Here is a 20,908-nt window from a genome sequence, read left to right on the forward strand (position 1 = left end):
CACAAGAAAACAAGATTCTGTAACTGTGCGTGACAATGAGTGTTAACTAGACTCCTTGTTGGGATCATTTCACAGTGTTTACAAATAATGGATCATTATGTGGTACGCCTGAAAGCAATAGAACGTCATATGTCAATTATACTCCCATTAAAACAATTCTGGATTCTGCGATGAGCCCGGGCACGCAGGATGTGGGTGAAAAGAGGGGTACTCTAGGAAGACAAATATCAAAATATAGGAACAGAGAGGCAGTGAAAAGCAAACAGGCTAACACCACTCAGCCATAAACAAGGAATGAAGCTTTGCTGTTTGCAGCAACATGGATGGACTCAGAGGGCACCGTGCTAAGTGGAACAAGTTGGACAGAGAAAGGCAGATACTGTATGATATCACTTCTGTGTGAAATTTAAAAGATACAACAAACTAGTGAATATAACTCACAAACGCAGAGAACAAACTAGAAAGATTACTGGTGGGGAGAGAGAGGGAGGAGGGACAATATAGGGGTAGAGGATTAAGAAGTATAAACTATTACGCATAAAATGAGCTACGAGGATACACTGTCCAGGGTTTCCAAGGTGGCGCCAGTGGTAAAGAATCTGCCTGTGAATGCAGGAGGCAGAGGAGATGCAGTTTCGATCCCTGGGTCAGGAAGATCCTCTGGAGTAGGAAATGGCACCCCACTCCAGTATACTTACCCAGGAAATTCTGTGGACAGAGGAGCCTGGTGGGCTCCTACAGGGGTGCAAAGAGTTGGACACGACTGAGCATGCATGCCGCACTATGCATTGTACAACATGGGGAATATAGCCAATATTTTATATTAATCGTAAATGGCATATAGCCTTTAAAAAATATGAATCATTATATTGCATACCTGCAAATTACATAGTATTGTATATCAACCATACATCAGTGAATCAATCGATAAAAACAACACACAGATAAAAATGAAAGCCAGAAGGCTTCTGTGTTGTTCTTTTTCTTCATATCAGACTTCCAACAGGACCTAGATGGTTTGTTTCAGTGACCATTTATTGAGCACTTACTGTGTCCTCAGAATTGTTTCAGGGACATGAGGGGATAAGGAGCTTTGTGGACAAGCGTGTTTGGGAGAGAAGTTTGACTTAGAGAGAGAAACAGTTGCATTTGGATCTGCCTGAGGGCTTCCTGCTCTCTGGGGAAAGTGTGCTTTGCCCCATGGGAAGCTGACGGTTGGCACAGCTTGACTAAGAAGAAGGTCCAGGAGAGGAAAGAGACCAGGCTCGCTCTGCATGGGTGAGGTTCTGGAACCTCGAGGCAGCTGTGCAATTCGCCGTCCTTCATATGCTGTGTTGTATATCCACTCACAGGTTACTCGTGGAGATGGGTTCTATGGGTCTTAGGCGTATTAAGCCATTTAATGCCCACAGTACCATTATGCAATTCTATGATTATCTCCATTTTACATATGAAAACATGGAAACACAGACAAGCTATGTAGCTTGCCTTGGGCCACATGGCCTTTAAGTAATAAACTCAGGATGACAACCCAAGAGTCCCTGGCCTGGCAAGGAAGGCTCACAATGCTGACCACCAGGCTAGCTGTCTCTCAATGCGGTAGCTCTGAGGTGGCAGTTGAGGGCATGCCCTAATCAGAATAGTAATAAGCCTCTTTACTAAGAAGAGAAGTTGTGCAGACAGAGGCAGGTTATTCAGAGGGCCAAAGAATTGATACCTTCGAACTGTGGTGCTAGAAAAGACTCTTGAGAGTCCCTTCAACAGCAAGATCAAATTAGTTAATCTCAGAGGAAATCAACCCTGAATATTCATTGGAAGGACTCATGCTGAAGCTCTAAAATTTTGGTCAGCTTATGTGAAGAGCTGACTTATGGGAAAAGACACTGATACTGGGAAAGATTAAGGGCAGGAAGAAAAGGGAGCGACAGAGGATGAGATGGCTGGAAGGCATCACCAATGCAATGGACATGAACTTGGGCAAACTCTGGGAGATGGTGACCGATGGGAGGCCTGGCGTGCTACAGTCCATGAGGTCTCAAAGAGTCAGACATGACTGGGCTACTGAACAAGTATGAGAACAGGATTTATATCAGAAGACTGGGTGCGGATTAGAATTCTAATACTAACTAGTTCTGCATCAGTTCATCCCACTGACTCTCAGTTTCCTTATATTTAACATAAGGTTAACAATATTGGACTTCTCTGATGGCTCAGATGGTAAAGAACCTGCCTGCAATGCAGGAGATCTAGGTTCGATCCCTGGGTAGGGAAGATTCCCTGGAGAAGGGAATGGCAGCTCACTCCAGTATTCTTGCCTAGGAAATCCCATAGATAGAGGAGCCTGGTGAGCTTCTTCACTTTCACTTTACCAATATTGATCTTATAAGCCTTCTGACTATCAAACTGTATAACAGTGTCTGAAACAACTCTTGGCACTAAATAAATACTCTGTAAACAGATGGTGAGTGAAAGATCTAGAAACTCTTCATAGACACGTGTCTGGTTGCCTTTGACAAGTATGTGAAGTTCACAAACAAGGACAAACTCAGCATCAAACAGGTGGGGGTGTTCAGTAAATGAATCTAGGGCTATGGCGTGTGGAGTCTATGTGTGGAATAGCTACCATTCATAGAGCAACTGTCATTTACTGAGGTCACCATGAACCACCACTAAACCATTCATAACCGTGGATTTAGGGCATTTTGCTACATTGGCTTTCACCTTTCACTATTACATTTTACAGATCTCAAATTTACACTAATAGAACATCTATTGAAAATAATTCTCTTTATTCTCATTATGGCTTTTCCGATCATGTCTATACATTATGTTTTACAGACACTTATCCAGGGACTGTTCTGAGACACAGCGGTCCAGCTTTCTATGCAGATGTCTGTGAAACCTAGCAGCAAGCAGAGCTTGGGCAAAGATGTGGCCAGCTTAGCCCTGGAGCTCCTACCTCCAGCTCTGCTATTGAGGAAATATGGGCTAATGGAGATGAAAAAAAAAAACTTTTTTGTTACAAGAAAATACATTGAAGTAGATATGTATAGGAAAAATATCAAAATTTACATATGTAAAACATTAACTAGATTGTGTCCATATTTTTCTATATTTTCTACTTTAAAACTTAAATTCAATAAAATGGTTTTTTTAATAACCTATTGAAATAGGAAAATTTCTTCCTTCAAAAATTAACAGACATGATGTGTAAAGGGAATTATTTTCAATAGATGCTCCATTAGTATAAATTCAGGGGTAGTTCTGGATGTTTTCATAACCCACTATTTTATACTCTCCTCATTTCAGTTTTATTTTATTGGGAATTAAAAAAGTAAGAAATGTTGATTTATGTATGTTGAACAAGAATCACTTGGAATATATAAAACTGTAGTTACCATGATGGGCATAATAAATATACTTTGATAATTACATACCTTTTTTAGGTTTTAAAGACAGTCCCATTACTTACCATGCCCTGGAATTTCGAGAACTTGTCAACAAGGCTGTGCTCTGAGACTTAACGTCAAACTGAAATCCACTCAGCTTCAAAAAGTCTCTTTCGGCAAAAGTCAGATGTGTGGGCTTCACAGTGAGCTCTAAAGCCCACAGCAGTTACTGTTTATTTCTCCGGGACCAGTCTTAATGCGAGCAAGATAAAAGCTTAGTTGGATTTTGCCTGTTTTCACCAGAAAGAGGTTAAGTCTGACTTGCACTTCCTTGCAGTGGTCTCACTTACAGTAAGAATCTGACTCGTAGGGTAGAAAGGGGGTCTCCATGGCATAGACAGGGACACAGCCCAGAGACAGTGAGCATCCCCTCCATGAACCTGCTCTGACTGGATCACTGTGGTTAACAAGAGGCAGCACCCATGTTTCAAAAACTCAGAAGAAACAGTCAGCAATTCACACAGCTCATCCACTTGATAGATGAGAACCTCGCTAAGGAACTGAACTGTTTGGGGGAGGGGATTGAATTTGTTGTGCCTACGTCTTCTGGAATATTTTACCTCTGGCTTCTCCTGGTTGTGTTGGCAGAGAAAGCAGGGTTAATGCCTAATTGTGTAGTTATTTCTATTGTGTGGTTTCATAGTCATTTCTTTACCGATGGTCCCTCCAGCCCCACTCCATAGAAACTTGAAAACAGAAAGCCATATCCTAGCTGTAGTTATTCGAGCTCTCTACAGGGTTAAGTCTAGCACTTTCTTATGGTTCTAATCAGGGCTGTTGAGTCAGACTCCCTGGGCTTGAATTCTGGTTCTGCCACTGAGTAGACCCTGAACTTAGGAGAGTGACTTGATATTGTATTAATAACTTAACCTCTCTCTTGTCTTCATTTCCTCATCTGTGAAATGGAGGTAATTTTAACATTCATCTTCTCCATAAAGTGTCTAGGGTTCATATAGTAAATATTTGATAATATTGGCTATTGATAAGCACTCAAAAATTATTTATTGGTAAGAATGTATTAGAGACAGAGAGATAATTGTCACAAAGAAGAAAGCCGTGACCCTTTCTCAAACCACCCCAGCTTCTGCTAGTCCCAACAGTTCAGATATCCTAGCATAATTTTCTCAGACTCATGGAAGCAGCAAAATACTATCGTCACATGGAATGTACGTATATAAGGTGTGATCTGCTCTAAATCCTGGGGTACAGATTTAGCCGTGGTGCTTTTTTCTCTTCCATTAACAGCTGCAACAGTCAAGAATCCCATTATAAAAAACATCCAAGGTTTCCACCTTTGTCCAGGAGTGCCAGGGGCTTCGTCAGGCAAAAGGGGCCAGATGTCTCTCAAAGGCCAAGTGGGGCAGGAATGGCCTGGCATTGTCTTGCATGTCCAGCTGCTCCCCCTCCGTGGAGGGATCTGAGCTTCCCCAGGGGTGGCACCCAGCCAGAGCCCAGCTCGAGCTCCAGGCTTGGTGGTGACAGCTCTGAGACCTCGATCACAGGACCAGTATCACCGTCCAGGAGAACTGCCCAGCCAGGACATCTGCCAGCAAAAGCCACAGGCCTCCAGGCCAAGCCAGCCTCCCATAGCCCGTTAGCCCTTTTCTCAGAACCTGGGTCATCAACCTCAGTATCTCTTCTTCCCTGAACCACGACTTAGTTTTAGGATTTTTCGTGTGTCCGCCAGTGCCCCAGCTGGATGGGCTTGCCGTTACAGCCATAAAAATCTCCATAGATGGAGGGGCTTAAACAGGGAAATGTATTTTTCCACAATTCCGGAGGCTGCAAATCTAAGACAAGGTGAGAATAGGTAGATTGCTTCTGAGGCCTCGCTCCTTGACCTGCAGATGGCCATCTGCTCCCCGTGTCCTCAAGGTGGCCCTGTCTCCAAACACAGTCACATTCTAAGTTACTGGTAGGACTCCAACAATGGAAATCTTGGTCGGGGTCGGGGGGGGGGGGGCGGGGGGGCAGGCACAGTTCAGCCCATGACACCAACTGCTGACTCTAGCGGCTTGGGAAATAAGGTAACTTGTTCAACAAGAGAGAGAGGGATGGAGAGAGTGGGAGGTGTGTACCAGGGAGCCTCTTCAGACCACTTTCCAGGACAATGGGCACCTTACTTACGTGTTTTCCTTACTAAGCCATCACTCAAGTGCTGTCCTGACATTTGGAGTCACCTGAACAGATCCAGGAGTTCTTTGTGAAACAGGTGACCCCAGAGCTCCTCTGGGAGAAAATGCGAGTGGAGTCAGCACCCTTCTTCACCCTCTCCTCAAGAACTCACCTCTGACCAGCACCGTGTAAAACCCTGGCCTGGAGGATTCCAGGCATCGAGACTCCTTCTGCTACTTGTTTTCACAATCCGTGATTCACAGCAATTTGAATTGGGGTGTGTGTGTGTGTATTACTTCTACCGATTCCTGGCTGTGAGATCATATAATAATAGCTTTGCGACCAGCATTCAGCCCAGCTCTGCTCTGGGGTCGGGATGAGCCTGAGACCTGCCGACACCCTGGCTTCAATTTTCCCCCTTGGTTTCTCTCTGGAGATGGGCTGGTTAATCGCCCTGCTCAGCTGTGACACCCCAGAGAAGCTGAGAGGGGACAGTCAGAGGCAGCCTCGCCGTGACCTGCTTGCTCACACCAGACCAATAAAGTGCAGGCAGAGTGACAGCAACAGCTGCCCGTGGTGTTCAGAGGGAACCAAGCAGTTCAGTTCCGCAGCCTGGGGGACAAGTGTGCCATTACAGCCCTGCTGCTCTGAGAGAAGCCACCTCAACGCAGTCGGGGGTGCTCGCAGCTCTCGGAGCCACAGTCAGGCATCTGGGACCCCAAGGACCAGGCACCAGGGACCCCGAGAGCCCGGCATTTGGGATTCCCACCCCCCTCACCCTCCCCAAGTCCTGCTCCACCTGCGGCACCACCGGCCACGGCTCCCATCACCCGATTGGCTCCCTGCTGGAGTTTAGCAGCGGGGTCCGGACTCCATCCCCATCTGTGGCGACAGAGACGCTGGAGGAAGGAGGTACATGGGGGCCAGGCAGTCTGGGGCCCGCCGCAAGGACAAGGGGCCCCTGGGGCGGGGGCTCCTGCCGGGGAGGCAGAAGTTCTCCTCGTGGGACGATGCTCTGCTTCCTGGGAGGGACCCGCGCTGCCTGCTGAAGCGGGGGCTGCGCCATGTCAGTTTCAGCCTGGTCACCAAGGGCATGACGGACGCGCCCGACTTCCTGTGGGGCCTGTCCGAGATGCAGAAGCTCAACCTGTCCCACAACCAGCTCCGGGCAGTCCCTCCCGAGCTGGGGAAGCTGACGCGGCTGGTGGTCCTGAACTTGTGCGGGAACCGCCTGAAGACGCTACCCCGGGAGGTCAGCCTCCTGCAGAGCCTCAAAGTCCTGTTCGTGCACATGAACGGCCTGACGGAGCTGCCAGCGGAGCTGGGCGCCTGCCGGAGCTTGGAGGTCCTGAGTGCGTCGCACAACTGCCTGTCCCAGCTGCCCACCAGCCTCGCCGACCTGTCCCGGCTGCGCAAGCTGAACCTCAGCCACAACCGCTTCGCTCACATCCCCGTCTGCGTGTTCTCGCTCAAGGAGCTGGACTTCCTGCACGTGGGCTCCAACCGCCTGGAGAACATTGCCGAGAGCATCCAGTGCCTGGCCGGCCTGCAGATCTTCATCGCTGAGGGCAACCACATCCACACCTTCCCACGCTCGCTCTGCCTGCTCACAAGCCTGGAGCTGCTGAACCTGAACAACAATGACATCCAGACGCTTCCTGCGGAGCTCTACATGCTCTGCAAGCTGACCAGGATCGCCTGGAACCCCATGGACAAAGGGCTGCACATTTCCCGCAACCCTTTATCCAAACCTCTGCCGGAGCTGCTGGAGGGGGGTCTGGAGATGCTCGTCAGTTACCTGAAGGACAGAAAACACACCTGATGTGGGTGTTGGAGGCACCGACAGACTCGGACGGGAACTTCCCTAGTCTAAATCCTCTCCTCTTCCTGTTGCTGTGGGTCGAGGCTTGTGTTACTATGTGCTGAGTTGTGCTGAACGCCCCTTTTAACCAGGTGTTTGCTTTTTAGCTCTGTATACTTCTATGAGTGGGCTCCTTAGGTGGCTCAGCTGTAAAAGAATCCACCTGCACTGCAGGAGATGCGGCTTCGATCCCTGGGTAATGGGAAGATCCCATGGAGGAGGGCATGGTAACCACTCCAGTATTCTTGCCTAAAGAATCCCATGGATAGAGCAGCCTGGCGGGCTACAGTCCGTGGAGTCACAAAGAGTCCGAAACGACTGAAGAGACTTAGCCTGCTGGTCTCTCCCAAAAACCTCTCCCAAATATCATCTCCTTCTGAATATCAGTGGATAGAGGACTTGGGTTTTTTTCCCCAAAGAAAAATAATTCTGATTCTTCTGGGGAGCCGTGGGATTCAGCCTTTGGAAAAGAGGATAGCAGGTATGATTCAATGTTCACCAAAAGTGAAATGTTTACTAAGTACTTACTGTGGGCCAGGTATAGTATAGGAGGGGCTGAGAGCATCCGGTTTCAGTCCCTGAGCTGGCACCCTGCAGCCACATAGCCCCAGCAAGACATGCCCACACCTCTATCTCCATCCAGCATCCCGTGGGACCAAAGAGAAGCCGGCGCCCAGCCCTCCCGGCAATGACCAAATCCAACAGAGCTTCCCCTTGAGTCCCAGGGGAGACAAGCCACAGGAACTTTGCCTTCAAAATGACTGTAGGGCAGCAGTCCAGCCACTCCTGCTGACGTCTGGGGGTGGGTGACGGGGTGCAGTGTGCTGGCTTTCAGAGAATAAACACAAACAGAGCCAACACTCAGGGTCCATCTTCTTTCCAATCCTTCTCTTACGCCCAGTCATATCCTCAAGCTTTTCTAGGGACACTGGCCGATGGTTACATTCCCCTGTTGTAATTTCACTCCTCCTCTCTTCCTAGATTTGCCTTCTCGGAGGTGAGCTAACAACCAGGGGAAAAGCTCAAAAGACAGGAAAGAGGAGGTAAGGCATAGACAGCCCACCCCCAAAAGTCATTACCTGTTCGTATTCAGAGGAGGAGGATGTTTGCTACTTGGCTTTCACCTGTGGTCCTTTAAAAATTAGCTGAGGCACTTCTCTGGTGGTCCAGTGATTAAGACTCCACTCTTCCCATGCAGGCCGTGTAGGTTCAATCCCTGACCGGGGGGAAAAGGGTCCCACATGCCAAGGGGCGTGGCCAAAAGTAAATAAATTAATGAAATAAAACACTTTGGAGATCTCACTTATTTCAAAATTTTACAAATTACAAATGAGTTGAGTGACATGCAAAGCTTTTTGGAGAAAAAGCTCTGTAAGAATATTATTTGCTTTGCTTCAATTCCAAGAGTTACACGTCTGTTAGTTCAACGCAGAATCAGGATGAGCCATTACCGAGTTCCTGCCACGAGAATCACTGGGCCTCACTGTCACTGTCCCAGCCCTGAGCCCCTGAGATGTCACTGTGTGTTCAGGGTTCAAAAATTAGAATGAACGAGGCAGTGAACGTACAATGCCTTCAGATCCACAGATCTGGATCTGGGGATCCACAAGCCCTCAGGTTTCTTGGCACATTTGTCTACAGGGCACAGCAGACAATAAATAGCAAGACAGGAATGGGGTATGTGGCCAGGATCATCTAATTTCTTACTACCCTTAGTTTAATTCAGTTAAATTCATATTTGTTGGCACCTTTCCTGGGCAGACACCTTGAAAGGAATAAGGCTCAGCTCCTTCTACCAAGGAGCTCCAAGTGTGCCGAAAGAGACAGACGTACATGGGTTTCCGCAGTGTGGCAAGTCGTGACCCCCGCTAAAGAGAGATTAAAACAAAGATAGCATACTGGATGGTGTGTAGTGCAGGCTGAGCCCCAAGTTTCAGAACCAAAAGTCACAATTGGGATGAATCAGTCAAACCCCGTTTCTTGGCAGCCGTCTCACCCTAATTCCCCCACCCTCTTCGCCCTGCATTGGGGAGGGAAGCACAGCCCAGGGGGCTGTGGGGCTCATTCTCAGGTGCTGACTTAGGCAGCTTTAGTGGCGGGGGGATAGGCTGCCATCTTCTTCTTCTAAGCGCCGATCAAGGAGGGGTGTGTCCATGTAACTTATTCACAGGACAAATGGATTTCCCACCAGACCCCAAAGTCAATATCCCATCCGTCAAAGAGGCCCATTCCTGCCATTATCATCAGATAACCGTTGTTCCGTGAACACCCTGGGTACATGTGCTGAACCACTGCAAACAGATCTCAGCACTCAGCAGTGTCACCGGGAGGCAGCTGAAGTCCCCTCCACATTCCCCTCCTCCACCGCCCCCCAGCAGCAACCGGAGATCTGCTTATATCTGCTGGGCACACACAGGCACACTCAGTAACCTCACCCAAGTTCACTTGCTGGAGCCAAGACTATTTAAAGACATCAGTGGAATTCTTACTCGATCTCATGACTCAGAGGGAAACGGCAGTGTGAGGCTTTCTTTGCAGAGCAGGACAGAGGCTGGAGCTGGAGACCATACAGGCAGCTGTCGCACAAACACTGTGCGTGCCAGGATCTCACCCGCTGGTGTCCCCTGGTGTCCGCTGCCGAAGACCCACTTGGGCTCATGCTGAATTTCCATGACCTTGCTCTGGGCCGAGAGTCAGGCTGGGGCACCACCATCACCCTTTTCCTGCTGAGCAATCATTTTATTTCCTCTCCTCACTTTTTCAGTCACTTGATACCTCACAGTAACTCTACTCCAGGGAAAGAACATAACCATATTTTGAAGGTGACCTGAGAGCTTATTATACTTCTCAAGGAAAGGGTGGTATCAGTGTGGTTGGCAGCTTCCATCGGTGCCTTTCAGAGGTATAGAGCGAGGTTTTCTTTGTGAACAGTCAGCATTGAGGACTGCATGAAAGTAATAGCAGTTGCCCGATGGGCTTTAGATATTGATTCTTTGTGAATGCTCCTTTTTTATTGATAAAGGGAAGTGCTGAGCACAAATCTGGTTTACGTGCTTGGTTATTCAAAACACCCATGTGGAGGGAATTTGATACAGCTCTCGGTGTCTGCCGTCAAAACCCTACAGTTTGCTGACGGGCGGTGAAATGCATCTTGCTTATCTTTTGTAGTTTTGATGCTGCCACATTCGAATCACTCCCAGGTATTTCTAAGACTTCTGAAATCAAAGCCCTGAGGCTGACTGCAAGGGCTGTGGAGTACATTTAGCCAAAGAATGCAAGCTAATTGGGGGCTGATGTAGGGAGCTGACTGTTCACATCCTGATAGTGGGGTGGTTGCATGTCACCAGGCTCTCAGTAAGAAGACACCTTTTGAAGCAGCTTACAAACCCACAATTAAGAAGAAATCCTCTGTTCCTAGGAAAGGAAGATGGTTTTGAAAAGACACATCTGTTCGGGAAATAATACCGCTAAATGCATAAAACTGCTGCACATTAGAAAGAAGCGTGTCGTCATTAGTTACTTGTTGACTGAGTAAATGGCTAATAGAAGTAATGTGCTCTGTTCTCAGACTTGAGTCAATGTACTGCCTCTCTGTAGTAACCAGAGATAGACGGGACACACCTGTCCTTCACAGCAAGACACTCCTGCAAAGGGATCGAGAGGGAAAGCTGTCATTATCTGTACAGATGCTTTAAACCCTTTTCTTGTGGGAATGGTTGCTGCATTTTAAAATGCCATTTGCTATGCCTCCAAGCACAGACTGAATATGCGTGTGGATGGCTAAGCTTTACACACAGTGAAAGATGAAAGCCCTGTGGGCTTGGTCCCTGGAAGACAATGCAATCATGAATTTAAGCAAACTCCAGGAGGTAGTGGGGGATGGAGGAGCCTGTTAGGCTGCAGTCCATGGGGTCGCAAAGAGTCGGACACAATTTAGCGACTAAGCAACAACTCCATCCTAAACAATACCTCCTTAGCTATCTGTGGGTTCTCTATCTTCTTATCCCACCGAAGAATTTTATTTTCAGCACCATGTGAGAAACAGAGAAACACAAAATTCCCAGCCTAGATTAAATGTGCAACTAAATATTGATACCATCAGGTAATTATAATCAATCCAAGCACATCAAAATACAACTTTTCATAGATTGTAAGAAAATGAAATAAAATTCAGAGGAACATCAAAGCTATTATAAATAGTAATAGGAACAATCTTGACCTTGTTGAGAAAAGAACTTTTTATGAGTGTTCTTTGAAGGTACCCAATAAGTTATACGTTGAATCCAAAGCATTACTAATTTTAAAAAAGGACAGCATAGTAATAAAAGGGAAGCAGAGAGGGTTCATAATGAATTTGTAAGAGCTTGGGCATCATTAGGCGAGCATAACTGGAAGCTATTAGCATCAAGCTTGCTATGCAGATTTTTTTTTAGTAGTGTCATAGGAATCTATTTGCAAGGAGAGATCTTGCTTCCCACTGCTTAAACTTTCTTCTTATTTCAGCACAGGACAGAAAATGAAAGTGAACTTGAGTCTTTCCGGAAAGTGTCAAAGTATTTCTGGATATTTTTGAGGGAAACATGCATTATGAAATTTACAGCATGACTGGCTTCCATAGGATGAGCTAGTCACCCTTGGAGCATCACAGAGCCCCCCATATTCTTCAGCCTTGAGTAACTTGAGTTCCCCAGAGGAGCCAGGACATGCCACTGGGGCAAATCTGTATTCCAGCCTCAGCGGCAAGGCTCCTGGATGTTGCTGGTCCCCGGACTGCAAAGCCACTGGACTTGTCCTCTTGGCTGACTTGGATTTCACATCCAGCATAGGGAAGACTCAATCGTAAGATTGATTCAATCATAAGATTCAATCATAACATATCCAATGAGCAATGAAAAAGTGAACAAGTCTGTACAGGTGACGTCTCCTGTCCAGGATTCAGTTTTCTACAAAGTGAGGCAACTGAATTCACTTATTTTATTATTTATTATCTTTTAATTCTGTAGGTTAGAAGGTCAACACAGATGGTTCTAAAATCAAGGTTTAGCTGGTCTGTGTTTCTGTCAGCTCTAGGGTAGAATTCATTTCCATTCTCATTCTGGTAGCAAAATTCATTTCTATAGGGTTGTAGGACTGAGGCTCCAGTTTCCTTGATTGAATTCACTTTAAAGTCAACTCACTTTAAGCTTTTCTTAGCTTTGAAATTCAGACTATATATATATATACACACACACACACACACACACATATACATATATATAATATACACATATATATTATATACATATTTTTTTTGCTTTGTCTTCTCCTGTCTCATGCCCCAGTGCATAGTTACCTGAGCTTAGAGTCATTGTAATTACTCAAGAAAAGCCAAAAACGTTGACTCAATGGATCAAAATCAGTATCTCCTTGTAGTACCATAAAAAATATAATTTACTTTTGGTTGGCTTTCAAAAGTATGAAAAGAGCTAAGGCTTTGTGAAGCGTGAATCCAGGAGTCTGCAGATCTCTAGATTGTATGGGCTCCATCTCTCTCTTTTTATTGGCTTGGAGGTCCAGAGGGAGTGAAAGATTTAAAGCTTCTCTTATGTTTCTGGAAGAGAAGGAATTTTTAATTATCTGTTTCCCATTTTTTGAAGAAAGAATTGGATTTGATGAAATATCATTTGGGTACACAGAGCTGAAATGTCTTAGAGAAGAGAAAGCATAATCTGTTCCAGAGCTTGACCTGAACATTTGTAATGAGTCATGCTTTCTCTACATCCCAGTCCAAATACACATGTGAGTCAAACTTGAATTCGGCTATAAATTTCCCGAAGCAACTCCTTCAAGTAGACAGACATTTGCAAAACAGCTCTTCCTTTGGTTTCTTTGATTCTTAATAACATTACTTCCCTGCCTCCACTGTTTTAATCAAAACCACAAATGGATAATATCTACAGTGTGGAAATTAGAAATTAATGACTGTAATTTGGTTTTTGATTTCCCTTCGTTCTAGGAGGGCAAATTACAGTTGTGTTGGATAAGAATTCCTGAGTAATCTTGAAATACATAAGTACTTTGAAAATTGAAATTACAGTTCTGGTATGATCCTTCTCCACCGAGGTACGTGAGTACAAGTTCAGGAATATTTTCATCCAGGAAATCACAGGAGTAGTGCAAACAAAGAATCTAGCAAGAAGAAGGAACATTTTCTTTATGCTTTACTTTCACGCTTTCTTATTATTGAAAGGTTGCTGCTGTGAGCCGTGGGCTACGCCAGGATTCGTGGCCTCAGGAGGAGCAGAATTTGATCCAGGGCCAGAGATGAGGTTTGACCACTTGGAGCTTTTGTGTAGCAAAGTTTTATTAAAGTATAATAGACATAGGGAAAGCTTCTGACATAGACATCAGAAGGGGACAGAAAGAGTGCCCGCCAGCTGGCTTTTTGCAAGGCATTTTGTGTCTGTTAGCAAGCTTCTAATCAGATAAAAGAAACACCTCAAGGCTGAGGGAGTTTCACCAGGCCCCTCACCCACAATATGCATTTTTGAGATAAGATGGCACATGGTGTATCATCCCTCAGCCATTAAACAATATACTGGTTTGTTGAGCCATTATCAGCCCAAGGTTTGAGAAAAGAAAAAAAGTTAGTCTTAGGCAGAACCATTTTGAAGAAGGGCAGTTTCCAAAGCAAATACACAGTTTAATTGACATAGCTGAATAAAAATATTTCCATAAGAAAAACACATCGGTTAGCTCAAGGCAGAACCAGGTGTCGTCAACACAGAATTAAAAGAAGCCTCTTCTAATTTTGTGCAGAGAAGGAAAAAATGTCTCAACTGCAGTTTATTTCCTCCTTCCACTTGGGGACCTCTGGCCTTCCTACCTGTTACCCTCTCATTATCATGATTACTTTTCTGTTGCAGGTAATCAAGAAATCTGTTTACTCTCCCAGAAATGTATCTAATATGCTTGTTGTAGAAAACTTCAATCGTTCATCTGACCATGTAATATGTTGGTTATAGAAAACTGAGTTGACCTCCTTAGTTTGTAAATGAACTTGTCAAGGTTTCAGGGATTCATCCTCTACCATCATTTTAGCTAACTTACTTCTGTGGCTGAAGAGGCAATGTAATCCTTTTTGATCAGGATGAGCAAGTTCCCCACCCCCCCTTTTTTTTTTCACCACCAAAGTCGAGTCCTTTGTGGTCATCATCTGTTGTGCAAAGGCCAAGGATGAATTTGACAAAATCACATGACGTGTGCAATAAAAAGTTGACTCAGCAGGTCTGGGGTGAAACTCTGTACATTTCAAAGAAAGGTCTGGCCTTGGACAAACTTCCTGGGAAATAATCTCTACGCCTTTGGAATACCCTGCCTCATAAAGACATCTTTGTTTACCTGGGGCCAGGGGTCATACCAGATAGTCTGCACTCACACTGTGATTGATGGTAGGGTCTTGGGCAACACAATCTGTATAACCTCTGGAGAGGCTGGGAACCCAGGTGCTAAGGTCAGCCACAGAGGAGCTCCATGCCTCCAAGACAAACTCTGAACCAAAACAAACCCTGGAGCCAAGGCTCACCTGAGCCTCCCTGGTTGGCAATAGTGTGTACATGTCACAAATCATTGCTGGGAGAATCAAGTACCGTCAGATTACTCCACCGGGAGATGACAGTGGGAAACCATGCCTGAATATGCTCCTTTTATCTTTGATGATTTTAACTTGTGTCCTTTCCCTGTGTTAAGTCATAACAACGAGTATGACAGATTTTCTGAATTTTACAAGTCCTTCTAGCAAATCACTGAGCCTAAGGATGTTCTTAGGGACCCCAAAAAGAATGAGAAAGGAGAGGAGAAAACCCTTGAAAGTGTTGGTTAACAGAAGAGAGGCTTCCTCTAGTCACATAGAAATCAGAGCATAGCAAGGCCAGTTCTGAGTGGACACTGATGCCCATTTGCCTTCTTTCTGCTAAATTACAGCCTCCCCTCCCGCCGCCCTAACTGCCAGGTGATTTTAGTCAGTTCTCAAGAAAAGATCGGAGAAGGCAATGGCAACCCACTACAGTACTCTTGCCTGGCAAATCCCATGAGCCTGGTAGGCTGCCGTCCATGGGGTCGCTAAGAGTCGGACATGACTGAGCGACTTCACTTTCACTTTTCACTTTTGTGCATTGGAGGAGGAAATGGCAACCCACTCCAGTGTTCTTGCCTGGAGAATCCCAGGGACGGGGGAGCCTGGTGGGCTGCCATCTATGGGGTCACACAGAGTCAGACATGACTGAAGCGACTTAGCAGCAGCAAGAAAAGATAGATGTTGGTTTTGTTCAAGATTCGCCGAAACAGAGTTGGAAAAGCCTCAGTTCCTCTTCCTTCTCCACGTGTTTTACTTTGTTTAGAACTTAAGGATGGAGAAGGGCATGCCAACCCACTTCAGTATTCTTGCCTGGAGAATCCCATGGACAGAGGAGCTTCAAGGGCAACAGTCCATGGGGTCACAAAAAGTCAGACAAGACTAAAGTGACTTAGCAGCAGAACTTAAGGAACATGATTCAGTTTGTTTAAATCAAGGATGAGGAGGAGCAAAATCAGTACTCGCGCTAGATTTCCTCTCCAAACTTTGAAAAGGAAAATTTTCCCTCCAGTGTATCATTCTAATAAAAACATTTTATTTATTTTATTTATTTTTTAATTAATTTAAAAAACATTTTATTTTACTTTACAATACTGTTTTGGTTTTTGCCATACATTGACATGAATCCACCACGGCTGTATGTGAGTTCCCGATCCTTAACCCCCCTCCCACCTCCCTCTAATAAAAACATCTTAGAATGCAAGATGTGACAAAAGCAGTTTCCCACCTGAGCACTGTATACACCTGCTTCACCTAATGGTGAAGGCAAGAAGTCCAGAAGGCTCTTCTGGTACTCTCTGATGCAATGTGTATTCTGCTGCTTTTCTTGATCTGAATTGCTAGTGTCCCTCCTACTTAAGCTTGGGCTTCCCAGGTGGCTGAGTGATAAAGAACCCACCTGCAAACCAGGAGACGCAGGTTCGATCTCTGGGTCGGGAAGATTCCCTGGAGCAGGAACCCACTCCAGTGTTCTTCCCTAGGAAATCCCATGGACAGAGGAGATGGGTGGGGTACAGTCCATGGGACTGCGAAAGAATCAGACATGACTAAGCACGCACACACTTACATGTGAAGCTGAGAAACTGCCCCGTACATTCTGATCTGGTTTTATACAAGTCATAGACAGAAAAGGATGCTCCTCCTGGGATCAATGCAGACTATGATCTATTGTTTCTGCCCCCCCCCCACCCCAGCACAGGCTATTTGAAAGAAAACAAAACAAAATGCTGAACAATTTTGAAAAACCAAGAAAAAGTCCTGCTGGCATGCTCATGCACTTATTTTTCCCACATATTGGTCCAAAAACCCCATGATGCTCTGCATCTTGCAGACACAAAGGTTTTGAACAGATTGCACACTCCAAGCTCCAGCCGCAGAGACAGCCCCAGAATTTTATCTTCTCACTGGGAAATTATTTTCCCCACATATGTTTTGATGATGACAGGCCCTTTTCCATCTTGCTGTTCCTCCTCCTCAGGAGAATAGAAATGTAAGGAGTAATTTCTGATTCGATACTTGCCGTTCAGCCCACGTACCACTGCAGTTTAAAAACTGTCTACACACTTGCTAACAACTTACTTTAAATCTATGCTTTGGGGAAATGAGAGACAAAGGGGAAGAGAAGAAAGAACTTAAAATAATACATTTGAGAAGATATGTGTAATATTTGGAAGAGAAGTTTCCCTAATTCTACTGGTTGTATGACATTATATAAAGCTACATCTATGTGAGTTGGACAAGTTAATTTCTAAGCTAAGTTCCTATAATTCTGTTACTTAGGAAGTCTCAGTGTAAATGAGGATATTTTCCTCTATTCCTTACCTAATTCAAAACTGTCATAGTTCACCATTCATTTGAGGAAAGAATGATCAGTATTTCTGTTTACCAGCTAAAATGACACAGCCTTAGGAAAGGAACAGAAACACAGTTCAACATTCACAGGATTAATCACCTTTGAAATGACAATTTCTGATTTTTCTTATATGCAGAGTACATCATGAGAAATGCTGGGCTGGAAGAAACACAAGCTGGAATCAAGATTGCCAGGAGAAATATCAATAACCTCAGACATGCAGATGACACCACCCTTATGGCAGAAAATGAAGAGGAACTAAAAAGCCTCTTAATGAAAGTGAAAGAGGAGAGCGAAAAAGTTGGCTTAAAGCTCAACATTCAGAAAACGAAGATCATGGCATCTGGTCCCATCACTTCATGGGAAATAGATGGGGAAACAGTGGAAACAGTGTCAGACTTTATTTGGGGGGCTCCAAAATCACTGCAGATGGTGATTGCAGCCATGAAATTAAAAGACGCTTACTCCTTGGAAGAAAAGTTATGACCAACCTAGATAGCATGTCGAAAAGCAGAGATGTTACTTTGCCGACTAAGGTCCGTCTAGTCAAGGCTATGGTTTTTCCTGTGGTCATGTATGGATGTGAGAGTTGGACTGTGAAGAAAGCTGAGCACCGAAGAATTGATGCTTTTGAACTGTGGTGTTGGAGAAGACTCTTGAGAGTCCCTTGGACTGCAAGGAGATCCAACCAGTCCATTCTGAAGATCAGTCCTGGGATTTCTTTGGAAAGAATGATGCTAAAGCTGAAGCTCCAGTACTTTGGCCACCTCATGTGAAGAGTTGACTCATTGGAAAAGACTCTGATGCTGGGAGGGATTGGGGGCAGGAGGAGAAGGGGATGACAGAGGATAAGATGGCTGGATGGCATCACCGACCCAATGGACGTGAGTCTGAGTGAACTCCGGGAGTTGGTGATGGACAGGGAAGCCTGGTGTGCTGAGATTCATGGGGTCGCAAAGAGTCGGACACGACTGAGCGACTGAACTGAACTGAAACCATAGCTGATTTACAATATTGTGTTAGTTTCAGGAGTAAGCAAAGTGAATTCTTTTTTAGATTCTTTTCCATCATGGGTTATTACTGGAAATTGAACATAGTTCTCTGTGCTATATAGTAAATCCTTGTTGTTTATTTTATGTACAATAGTGTGTATCTGTCATTCTCCAACTCCTGATTTATCCTTTCCTCCTTTCCCCTTTGATCGCCATGTTTGTTTTCTATGTCTGTGAGTTTGTTTCTGTTTTATAAGTAAGTTTATTTGTATTGTTTTTTTAGATTCCACATCTAAGTGATATCGTGTGATATCTGTCTTTGTCTGGCTTACTTCACTGAGTATGGTAAGCTCTAGGTCCATCCATGTTACTGCAAATTGCATTATTTCATTCATTTTTATGGCTAATATTCTATTGTGTGTGTACATATCACATCTTTTTAATCCATTGATCTGTTGATGGAAAATTCTTATTTTTTTTAACTTGGAAAGAAGATTGACATTATTTAGAATTCTTTGCAAAAATGAAGTGTTGTTAATGATGTCACTGTACTATGTCAAATCTTTAAAACTTTCAAAGTTTCATATACTGTAACAATATTGTATAATTCAGAGAAAGGGAAAGTCGCTCAGTCGTGTCTGACTCTTTGTGACCCCATGGACTATACAGTCCATGGAATTCTCCAGGCAGAATACTGGAGTGGGTAGCCTTTTCCTTCTCCAGGGGATCTTCCTGACCCAGAAATTGAGCTGGGGTCTCCTGCATTGCAGGCGGATTCTTTGCCAATTGCAAATAATTCAGAGGTGTGCCAGTTTTTCATATTGAAGGTAATAGAAAGCTTTACTTTTACCCATTTCTATAGGTCAGGAGATGGCCAAATATTTATGCTTTTTCTCTTAATTTTACCAGGCTGACATCTATCCAATACTTGCAAACTCTAGAATTAGAACAAACAAATCTTAAAATCCATCTCATCTAAATTTCTCCCCCATACATGTCTTTAGAAAACATTTATGCTCAAACACTCTCAGTAACAGAGGGCTCACCCGTGTGCAAATGGTTCAGTGCATTGATTTCCTGATATGTGTTCTCCTCATTTTCCATCTCAGGAAATGATACCCCAAGCCACCCAGAAACCTAAGATGCATTCTAGTCTTCTCCTCTCTTAATCCTTCATCTACTCTCTCACCCAGTCCTGAGATTCCACCTCCAAAATTCTTCTGTTGCCTGTTCAAGCTGACACTGCACCTCATTCTGGCCTCTTCATTCATCTCCTTGGCCCCCTTTTCATCAACCAGCATAGGTACCAAGGGGGCCTTTTAAATATGCAAATTGGAGTGTGGCAGACCCCTGCTCAGCATTTGCAATAGAATCCAAAATCTTTCACATGATTTATAAGGTTTTACAAGCTTCGGCTCCATTGGTCATTCTTTTTTTGGGGGGGTGGCAGATGAAATTTTCTGTTATTCATTTACTTATTTTACTTTATTTTTGCTGTTCTGGGTCTTTGCCGCTTACAGGTTCTCTAGCTGGGGCTCAAGGGCTTAGTTGCCCTGTGGCACATGGGGCCTTAGCTCCAGGACCAGGGATTGAACCTGCATCCCCTGCACTGCAAGGCAGATTCCTAACGACTGGACCATCAGGAGAGATCCTCCACTGTTCATTCTCTTACAAATGCGTGCCCTTACTGGCTTCTTCAGTTCCTGAAGATTCTATCCTGTCTTTGGACTTTTAAGTGCGCTCTTCCCTCTTCTTGAAATGACCTTGAAGGCTCACACCTGTTTGCTGTCCAAGTTTCAGATCAAACACGCTTTCTCAGAAAAGCTTTCCTTGACTCTCCGCTTTTCCTTCGTTGCCCGTACCACAGCTGAAATTGCATGCATTAGAGTATGATCATGAATAAATGCATGTCAACACACAGATACACATACAGATGTGTAACTTGTAAGGATTTACCCCCCACCCCCCGCAACGTGTGACAGCAGCAGCGCGGTTGCATCGCCTGGCGTGTAACTTTCTCTCTGGCCCACAGTAAGTACTGAATGCCTTGTACAGAATGCATTCACATCTAATTAGTCAAAATCATTAATTTGGAAATTGTGCCTTTGTTGAAATTTGTTTTATCAACCAAATGAAGTAAATGATGTGCGTGTATCCCTAATGAAGAAATGCTTTTTGGCAGAAAACAAAGTTAACATTCGTTTAAAAATATTGCACTTGAGAAGCAAAGAATAAACAGAGGAGAGTGGTCATCACTTATGTAGGCTAACACTTACATTAACAGTACATATATAATTAAATGGGCAGTCATGAGTTGAATGAACAAATGATGAGCTTGGGGACAGAATGACCACTGCAGGCAGTATCGCTTCATTCTCTGAGCATGCATGCTCAGCTGCTCAGTCACGTCTGACTCTTCGTGACCTCATGGACTGTAGCCCGCCAGGCTCCTCTGTCCATGGGATTCTCCAGGCAAGAATGCTGGAGTGGGTTGCCAATATTTCTTCTCCAGGGGATCTTCCCAAC

General features: G+C 44.8%; 1 protein-coding gene across 2 annotated transcripts; it reads left to right on the forward strand.

The window, feature by feature from the left end:
- Positions 1-6,138: 6,138 nt before the first annotated feature.
- Positions 6,139-20,543, forward strand: LRRC30 (leucine rich repeat containing 30). Of its 2 annotated transcripts, XM_069568614.1 has the most exons (4): positions 6,139-7,906; positions 8,407-8,468; positions 17,527-18,274; positions 19,903-20,543. In XM_069568614.1, exon 1 carries the CDS (start codon positions 6,481-6,483, stop codon positions 7,384-7,386), a length of 906 nt encoding a protein of 301 aa, XP_069424715.1. In that variant the 5' UTR covers positions 6,139-6,480; the 3' UTR covers positions 7,387-7,906; positions 8,407-8,468; positions 17,527-18,274; positions 19,903-20,543. The 2 variants fall into 2 exon arrangements, with proteins under 2 accessions (XP_069424715.1, XP_069424714.1); XM_069568613.1 differs by lacking the exons at positions 17,527-18,274; positions 19,903-20,543 and having other exon boundaries at positions 6,156-7,906; positions 8,407-8,711.
- The last annotated feature ends 365 nt before the right edge of the window (positions 20,544-20,908 follow it).

The sequence above is a fragment of the Ovis canadensis genome, chromosome 23 (genome assembly GCF_042477335.2).
Source record: "Ovis canadensis isolate MfBH-ARS-UI-01 breed Bighorn chromosome 23, ARS-UI_OviCan_v2, whole genome shotgun sequence".
NCBI classification, from domain to species: Eukaryota; Metazoa; Chordata; class Mammalia; order Artiodactyla; family Bovidae; genus Ovis; species Ovis canadensis.

Excerpts from the sequence above, each read along its gene's own strand:
- LRRC30 (XM_069568614.1), top strand. The coding sequence starts at position 6,481 with ATGGGGGCCAGGCAGTCTGGGGCCCGCCGCAAGGACAAGGGGCCCCTG.